General features: G+C 42.7%; 1 protein-coding gene across 4 annotated transcripts in view; it reads right to left on the reverse strand.

The window, feature by feature from the left end:
* Positions 1-8,832, reverse strand: part of ZNF281 (zinc finger protein 281) — a 55,671-nt gene extending 46,839 nt beyond the window's left edge. For 3 of the 4 annotated variants that reach the window (XM_050961405.1, XM_050961402.1, XM_050961403.1), the window contains exon 1: positions 5,485-8,832. In XM_050961405.1, the coding sequence (XP_050817362.1) occupies positions 6,089-8,704 (2,616 nt within the window). In that variant the 5' untranslated portion in view covers positions 8,705-8,832 and the 3' untranslated portion in view covers positions 5,485-6,088. The remainder of the gene's footprint in view (positions 1-5,484) is intronic. The other variant, XM_050961406.1, reaches the window with a different exon arrangement.
* Positions 8,833-9,584: the final 752 nt, after the last annotated feature.

Here is a 9,584-nt window from a genome sequence, read left to right on the forward strand (position 1 = left end):
CTATGTGGGCCAGCCATTAGAGGAAGATGAAACATACACATTGCCAGAGGATTTCACAGCTTATTTCCTGACAACTGAAGAATGTTGAGACTCAGGAATGCTGGGTTCTATTCCAGGTTCCGAGGACAGCATACTCTAGTGGATTCAGACTTCTGCTTCTATCATGTCTCCCTGACCCCTGAAGCGTGGCTCCTTCTGCCCTTGAACCTCCAGCCGGACTGCCCTCAATTGGCTCCTCAGCCCAGCCTCCCCTCCTCTATCACCCCTTCCCCCAGACCTCAGGGCCCAGCTCCCTATTCCTCTTCATTTGAGTCAGGCTGCCTCCTCCTTCTCATTGCCCCTGTTAGCAACAGGAACACCGAGTAGAGAAGAACAGGTCTCCCTGCTCTCACAGTTCTTGTGATGTATCACAGCATCTCCTTGCTGCCAAAGAACAAATTGCAGGGGAAAATCAGTCCCTCTTCAACCCCTGCAGTCTCATGCTAGATCATATCCAGCACAGATGGAATCATCTTAAGAATTTAGCTGCAGAACTCTCAAAGTCTCTACTGAGCATGTGCAAACTGAGATTTTTCAGAGGCTCATAACTAGGCCAAATTCAGGCAGATTCTCACAAGGATGACAAAAGGCACATCTCTGACATCAGAGCAATACCCCTGACAAATGTCAAGCCCCAGCTATAAAGCATGGAGGTACTACAGTTTTTCAATGAGATGGTTGTAAGATTTTTTTTTTAAAATTTGGGTAAAGACACCATTTCCCCCTATATTTTGTTCTAGGAAATAGTTGAACTGTTTTTGCTTAAATTTTCCAGAAAAATTCAGCCTGAGTCAGACACCCAGCAGGAAAATTTCAGCCTGAATGGTTAAAGTTTGGTGAATTTATAAGCAATTAAAAAGAATGTCTTATAATGAAAAGTATCTGGCTAACTGCATGCCTATAATAAAAAATAGAGAATGCAGGAAATAAAGGCTACAATACCTTTTACACTATTAAAAGTATGCCTTCTAGTCACAAAACACATTTTCACAATCATCCACTGTAACATTACAATTAGAAGACTCATTTCTAGTGGGAAGCAAAGTGCAACCAAACAAAGATTGTTTTCATGCAAATGTTGTTAGTAATAAAAAGAGAGATAAGACTAGAGAAAATATGACAAGCTGAATTCTTTCAAAATCTTTTCAAGGTTTTCATGAGGCATCAGCAGCTTTTTATCATCTCATGGGAGCAAAAGCAAATTGGTGAGTTGCCATATTTCCCTTTTATAATACCAAGGGATAGTCTATAACAAAACTATTAGAAGACTTTTTGACATGCCAGAGTGCCCCATTATAGCATTATCAGATAGATTTTTTAAAACCAAGGCATTATTATAACAGTAAACATGTAAATGTATATTATGTTGATCCAAGCAGAACTGAGTTTCTATTTTACATTATCAAATATCCTGAAACTAGAATTATTATAAGGGAACCCTCCCTCCAGCCTAATTAAGAGGTACTATGTTTGTAGCAGGGGTTCTCTGTTTTAGTGCCAGAAAAGACAAAATCCTCAAGCTAGCACAAAATTGTGCCTTTTGTGCCAACTTGTTTGCTCTTCATTTAAATTGTGTGAGATGGGATATTTAACATCGAGCACTTGATCACTTCACCTAGAATTAGACGATGATTTTACTTACCAGGGGCTGAGAACTACAGCCAGCTAATACAATGAATTTGCTCTAGCACAGTGGGCGGAAATCTTTTGGAAAGTACAAGCTTGCTTCAGATTCTATAAAAGCCTGAAATGCTTATATTTTCATTTTCTTAAGCATGCCCTCTCCCCCCCCCTAAATTTGCTGCTCCAAAAGTGCATCCTGCTTTTATTCACATTCAAATATTACTATATTCAGCTGTGTTAATTTCCAGTTTTCAAATAGCTCTGGAGTACACACTCAGTTTTTGCTGGTTTACAGTCACCCACCCGAAATCTGGAGGATGGAGAACCACATTGCTTTGTCTGTCTCAGCATCAGTTCTGAGACATGAGCTACATACAGTGGTAAGTATAAATACTCCAATTTGCGTATGTACAAATTCTTATTTATCATGCATATTATTTCTTAATGGCCACTTCCTTGTAAATAATTCCCCTTCAGTACCTTCAACTTAGTCTCTACATTTGGGGCTGGGAAACAGGATTTAATTCCCTTCCAGCCCTTTTTAAAATATACTTCCAGACACTAAAAGTTATGACACAAGAAAGTTAATTTAACCTTGAGAAATCACAGAAAATCAAGGTTGGAAGGGACCTCAGGAGGTCATCTAGTCCAAGCCCCTCCTTAAAGCAGGACCAATCTCCAGACAGATTTTTGTATCAGATCCCTAAATGGCCCTCTCAAGGATTGAATTCACAACCCTGGGTTTAGCAGGCCAATGCTCAAACCACTGAGCTCTCTACGTTCCTTTCCCTCCCTATATCCCCAAATCACCCATAGGATTGTTAGTTTGCTATATTTATACTACTGCTTCATATATATTAAGGAAAATCTATATTTGCAATATGTAGTTCTTTCCAGCACGTAGCAGAAAGACCAGCTTCCTATATTTACCAAGCGCTCAACATTAAGCACCCAAAACAAATAGATGTGGCACACTGAGTACTGTCCTGGATACAAACGATTTGAACTCGGTGGTTAGCTAGGAAAAATGTGTGTGTGTTCTACTTGGAAACACATTTTCAATTGATTGCACAATTACCAGTGTGAAGTATAACAGTTTCTATCTCCCAATCTTACACAAGGGTTCCTGTCAATCTCCTGGATACTACCTATATTACTTGCTTAAGTACTTTGTGTTAATGTAATTGTCTGGGTTTTGCCCATAGTCACCATTCTGTTTCTTTTTGGCATACATATATCTTCTTCCTTGAATTTCAGGTAACTTAATGGCTAATGGAACTATATGTTCTGCTTAAATCTTCTCAACTTCCCTACTTCCCTTTTCAAACTGTTTTGGGGACTTTTAGCACTATTGCATTTATTTTCTACAAGCTTACGAAACAGTCGATAAACCTATTAAGGAAGCACAGAACATATACTTAGGGCTGGTCTACACTAGGAATTTACATCAGCATAGCTATCTCTCTGAAAAATCCACACCCCCGAGAAAGGTAGCTACATCAACCTAACCCCAAGCGTAGACAGCATTAGGTAGAAGGAAAAAAAGCTACCATCTCCCTGAGAGGCGGATTACCCTCGCTGACAGGAGAATCTCTGCCATCAGCATTGGGAGTGTCTACACTGAGGTGCTATAGCAGTGCAGTTGTGCCACTGTGGGAGTTTAAGTGTAGACATATCCTTATGCTACCTACTGCTTGTTTAAATAATGGTTTTGATACCTTACTTTTGGTAGGTACTTCTTTAAAGGCAAAAAAAAAAAAAAAAAAAAGCGCAATGGGTTCAAAGCAAAAACCAGTTAATAGAAAATGTTTTGTTTAAAATCTTAAAACAAAATTATCTCTGCATAATATCTACAGAAACTCTAGCTCTCAACTTTCAACAAATTACAAAACATTCAAACTACAGTAAGTGCACTACCACTGTACAGAGCCATACACAACAAAGAGGATCATGTTGGTCAACTAGTTTAAGCAACATCTAACTAATCTCAATGGAAAGTTAAACATTAATGGTATGATGTGGCTCAATTTTTTTTAACAGCATATTCAAATAAGAATTTCCAAACCAAAAAAGAATCTAAAAGCATTAAAGTATTTAAGTCTGCATGCTTAATACCAAAAGTATTTTTATTGATCTAAAAGAACAAATATTTACAATAAAAATACCTTAAAACATGCCATCAAGCTATGTTGCTTCTGCGATGCTATTTAAAACATTTTATGGAATTTTCTTAATAAAAATGTCTCAGAAGTGTGATATCTTCATTCTTTAGGATTTTGTGAATAATAGGTTTTTATTATTAAGCTAAAGCAAACAATCAGAATACATATTCAATATCCAGTACACACAATATAAAGAAAGTAAATCATAACCTCTGCAAAACAAGAGATGATAAAAAGCACAAGGCCTACAAAAGTTATGGTCTACTCCATCCCTTGATGACAGACTGGGCTCCGTGTCTGGCGATAAGAGGAAGCTTACCTCACTAAATTGAAATAAGGATGAAATACATAATCAAGTTTAGAGAAAAAGTTAATGAGATTAGATTAATTCTGTGGAATCAGGCCTACTAATAGTAAAAAGGTGATAGTTCACTTAGAGAAACAGGGTTTAGGTTTGTTTTTTTGGGAGGGTGGAGGATAATGGGACATAAATTACCCAATTTTTTGTAACAATTTGTTTAATAATTCCATAGTTTTCAAAACACCACTTTCATATCAGAAGTGTTTTACACTTGCACAATGTTAATTACTTTATTATACATGGAAGCCTGTAATAGGCTGATTACACTAGAAGACTGCAAACAACCACTGGTACTTTTCTGACACCAGAGAAGTACGTAAGACTGAAACATCACCAAGAGTACATAAAAAACCATCAGCATAAACATCACCAAAAATTACATAAAAAAACTAAGCAGAAAAAAACGTTTTCAAAAAAGTGGTTTAGAGCAGTGCCACTGCCTTTCAGCAGCTTCAAATGGCCACTAGCAATTCTGGGTTTCCGTGGCTCCACAGGCATTAATCAAAGATTCACATATAATAAATAATGTACCACAAAATATACATAAAGTATGGCAATAATTCCATTAAAGGGTTATGGTGACATTAAACCACTCAAGCGCCACCCTTGTGATGTATGTCATCACCAGAAACCTTTGATGGCATTGCAGCCTTAAGCCCCAAGTCTGCAGTGAGATAAGTTGTAGACCAGGGCACCTATATGGAGACCCACTGAAGTTACTGGGATCTGTTGGACACAGTCATCCATGTTAGCAAATCCCAAGGCAGCATCAGGGCCTTACTTTGTACAATTGAGAGTATATTATTTCTTATTGTACATGGAAATCTTAATAGAATTATAAAATACATGGGTGTTTACATTTTTATTTTTCTGTACTTGATGTCATAAGATGACACCAGTAAGTACATAATAAATTATGCACTTTCCGGAATGTAAACCTTTTCACAATTCTAACTGTTAAGATGGGAAGTAACCAGGGAAGGACCACAAACCATGTAGGATTGAATCAGGGAGGACAACAAAATATGCAGAATGGGGACCTAGCATACTAACAGGAAGGGATGGAAGAGAAGCGAAAAACACTGATTTGTTTTAAACCATGTATAATAAATAATGTATCCCAAAGGGTATATGAGTTATGACTGTAGCTTCAAGTTGGGGTTCTAATGACATGAACGAGACACTTAAGATTTGTTCTCAGGGCTTATGTCACTAGAATCTCTTTATGGAATTACAGCCTTGTACAGGAGTTCAGGGGACATTATTGTTTATATTAAAGCTATCATTCTAGGCATTTACCATGGATCCAAGAATATTTGCCCGACCAATCTGGAATGAGTCACCTGGAAGAAGAGGAGTACATTAAAAGCTACAGCAAGATGTAGGTAGCGAAATTCTCAGAATTTTGGATCATCCTAGATATAAAAGACAGCAGTCTGAAAATGTTTTAGATCCCTTCCTTAAATGTTGAAATATAATTGCCACTATCTGTAAATTGGAAGTTCCAGTATACAAATGGCGCACAGAATTTCCATGCTTCGTTACACTTTCCTGAGAGTAAAGCAATTAGAATAAACCTTAATCCTAGGAACAAAGTTAATTTTTTGCATTTTAAACTTTTGGGCTATTCCCTGACACTCTATGTATGTAAATTTGATTGCTAAACATTTGGAAAAAAAAAACCCTATTTTAATCTATTGATTTTTTTTTTATTATTAAAACCCATAATAAACAGACCTAAAAAAAATTACACTAACAAAATAAACTAAATATGAAAAGTTGCATTGAAAGGGCATGTTACATTATTTTAACAGGACCATGTAGAAACATTCCAATGGCAGTGTTATGAAAATAGAACAAAATTACATTAAAAAGACCCCACAGCCTGGTCACACTTGGGACCTTACCTGTAACTTTGGCTAGTAGGGGTCTTTACTCTTGTACTACATGGCTCATTTACATCAGACATCATATTTGTATACCCTGAGAAATCTGACACTGAAGTCCTTATTCTATGGTCCACTTCTCCATTAGAGTTAGTGATAAAAGTCATTGGCACCCTGCTGCCCAACTTAAATTGAGAACCAAACGCTTGTGCAAAGTTCTCAATCTGGTATGTTGCTCTAGGCTCTACATCCTTCTGGGGATCTATCTGGCTAGCTAACTCCTGAGGTGGAATCTGAAAGCTTGTTGAAGATTCTAAATTTTTCTGTTCCTTCTGACTACTCAATTTCTGAGATGTAGACTGATAGTTTGATGAAGTCTCTAAATTTTTCTGTGAATCTATCAGATCATCCAGCTCTTGAGACGGAGTCAACTGTTGATGTGTAGCCTCCAAAGCAGATAAATAAAAACCTGGTTGAGATCCAAGCAACATCCCAAAAGGAGGCTTTGGCAATGCAGTTGGCAACACTGAGGTAACAGACTGGCTGAAGCCACACTCAAGAGGAGATGTAGTGTATATCTGTTTGTCTTGAAACAAACTGTGGTTATGGAGAGTTGAAGACAAACTAACAAATTGGAAACTGGGCCCAAAAGCAAAACCAGTGCTATTGGTCGTTCTTTCAAAAGCCTGTTGGAGGTATTTAGAGTATTCTTGCAACATGCTTGCCTTATCATTTGAAGCTGTTTGAGAATTTGGGCTCATATTTTCTTCTTGAACCATCTCAGAATGTTCTCCCGAGGGGTGCAAGTCTACACGTTGTTCAGTTATACTGAAAGGATCTTCCTTCTGGCCTTCTGACTTGTGAGAGTACTGGTCCAAAAGACTCTGCAAGACTTCATCAGGAATTCCAGACTTGTCATGGCAAGACTTCATTTCAGTATTTAGAGATGTTGAATCAATAAGAGATAATGGGGCTTCATTATCCATAACACTTACACCTGCAGACTGGATGACAGACTGTTGGGAGGCCATATGTCCAACATTTATAGAAAAGGCACTGTTACTGCTGGCAGTTTGCAAATATCTTCTTTTCTTTGAAAACTGCATGGCATCATCATAATTGCTACTTATTTGACCTGGTTTTCCACCTGCATTTTGAAGAAGGCCAATAGCTTCTACACCAGTATTGGTTACTATACCAAGAGAGCCACTTTGTTTCCCAGGCAATGGTTTTTGCCCAATAATATCTGGTAATGGTGACACAAAATTAAGGTAACTCTTGTCTGCATTTTTTCTGTTTCCTTTTTTGAAGACCAACTTTGGCACCTTTTTTTGTAATTCTTCCATGCCAGCACCAACTAAGCCACCACTGGAAGACACAACAGGAACTTCTACTGCATAATTCTGCATGGTCATATTACTTGCAACTTGTGTTTCAGTTACTTTATTACTAGACTTATGTCCTTTGTTATCAATGGATATACTTTTTGTTTTACTTTTTCTCCTCGAAGAACTTGTATTTCCCTGAGACAACACAGCCAGGCTCCCCATGTTGTGATTTGATGATCCAGGTTCCATTCCTGCACCTGCTTTACCTATGGCTTCACCGCATGTTCGTCTGTGCTTCAACAGTCTATCAGTCCTTGAAAAATACTGCTGACAAGTGTCACATTTGTATGGCTTTTCTCCACTATGTGTTCTCTTGTGTCTCTCCATATGGTACTTCTGGATGAATTTCATGCTGCACTGGTCACATCCAAATGGCTTCTCCCTACTGTGGATCTTCTCATGTCTCTGGAGCAAGTACTTCTGGATGAAACCCATGCTGCACTGGCTGCACTGGAAAGGCCTTTCCCCAGTGTGAATGAGCACATGTCTGCGCAAGTGATAGGAGCTCCTGAAGGCAGCGCTGCAGTGTTCACAGACATGAGGTTTCTGACTTGAGGACAAGATGGCAGATTCTGTGTCTCCCACCAGTGGGGGTTTGGATGAGGCGCTCTGCTTGCGCTTGGCTTTGATTCCCTGAGATTCTGGCTTTGGCCTCTTCACCTTCTTGCCATGGCCATCGTGCTTTGGCTCATCAGAGCCCCCAGGGGTGCTCTCGCTCCTGCTGCTCAGTAACAGGTCCCGGTGGGGATGGTGGTGCAGGTGGTGGAGGAGGCTGAGGTCCTGAATCACACTCTGGCTGACTCCTTCCCCGCTGCCACTGCCCAGGGCTGGGTGCCTCTCCTCCCCAGCCCCTCCAAACAGCCCCCCATAGTGCTGCTGCTGTTCCTCCTCGCTGGGTTTCTCCTGCTTGATGCTCACCAGCGACTGCAGGAAGCCCCAGGGGCTCCTCTGCGAGGAAGAGGAAGGGAAAGCCCCAGCCGGCTCCTTCTTGAAAGTCACGTCCTGAGGGGGGGGCGGCGCGGGAGTCTCGGCCGCCGCAGAGGAAGAGGAGGCGGCGGAGGGGGGCGGCGGCAAGACGCACTGCGAGGGGTGCTGGGCCGCCGGCGGGGGCGCAGCCGCCCGAGTGAAGCTGGTGACCGGCGGGAGGCGGTGGTTGAACATGACCATGCTGGGGGGGAAGGTGGGCTCCATGGCCGCCGCCCTCTTGCTGCCGCCGCCGCCGAGGAAGCCGCTGCCGAGTTTCATCCCCCAGGAAGCCGGGCCGGGGAGGAGGCGCGGCCCAGAGGGGCTGCGGGACCCGCCGCTCGCCCGCAGCCGGACGCCGCTAGCTCAGGGTGCCGCTCAGCGCCCGTTCACCGAGCCGGCCCCGCCCGGGCGCATCGTCACCGCCCCACCCGCGCCGACGGGCAGCACCCGGCCCTGGCTGCACTTACGGCTCCCGCCGCCGCCTCCAGTCAAAAATAACGCCGCGTCCGCTCCACAATGGAATTAGCAGCCCCCGAGCGCGGCACTGCACATGCGCGGCGCGCGGCATGCTGGGAAAGACCCAACCAGGAGGGCCGCGCTGGGCGGGCAGCGCTCGGCGAGCAACGCGCAGGCGTAACAGACCTCACCCCCCCCCCCCTTCGCACCCTTCGGCCATCTCTGCCCTGCGGCCAGTCACGGCGCCTGGGCTAAGCCCGGCGACAGAGGCCGAAGGGGGTGGGGGTGCACCCTATTCCTGGGGGAGGCCTAGGTGCAGGTGCCCTCCCCGTGCCGCCGGCGTGACACACACACATAGGGGCAGGGATTGCCCTTGACACATCCCTGCTCCGCATCGGGGCTGTGTAACGGGCTGTGAGCTCACCAGCTGGGGCACGTACTCAGACACCTCTGCATCGCCTCAGGCACTAGTCCCAGCACCAGCGGGTTAGCGCAGCTTAGGTAGCAAAGCCTGATAGAACAGCCCCGTGAAGACACAGGCGAGAATGGGTGGCGTTGGCTCGGTGGATTGTGGCCTAAGTGCCCTGTTAACTTGCCCAGGGACTAACACAACCTAATGGTGTTCAGACGTGTTAGTGTAACGCACTTGTGGATGGTTATTACAGATCTTCCTCTTTAGCCTGTATTGTAACAGGGCATTTGA

This window comes from Gopherus flavomarginatus, chromosome 7 (assembly GCF_025201925.1).
Source record: "Gopherus flavomarginatus isolate rGopFla2 chromosome 7, rGopFla2.mat.asm, whole genome shotgun sequence".
NCBI classification, from domain to species: domain Eukaryota; kingdom Metazoa; phylum Chordata; order Testudines; family Testudinidae; genus Gopherus; species Gopherus flavomarginatus.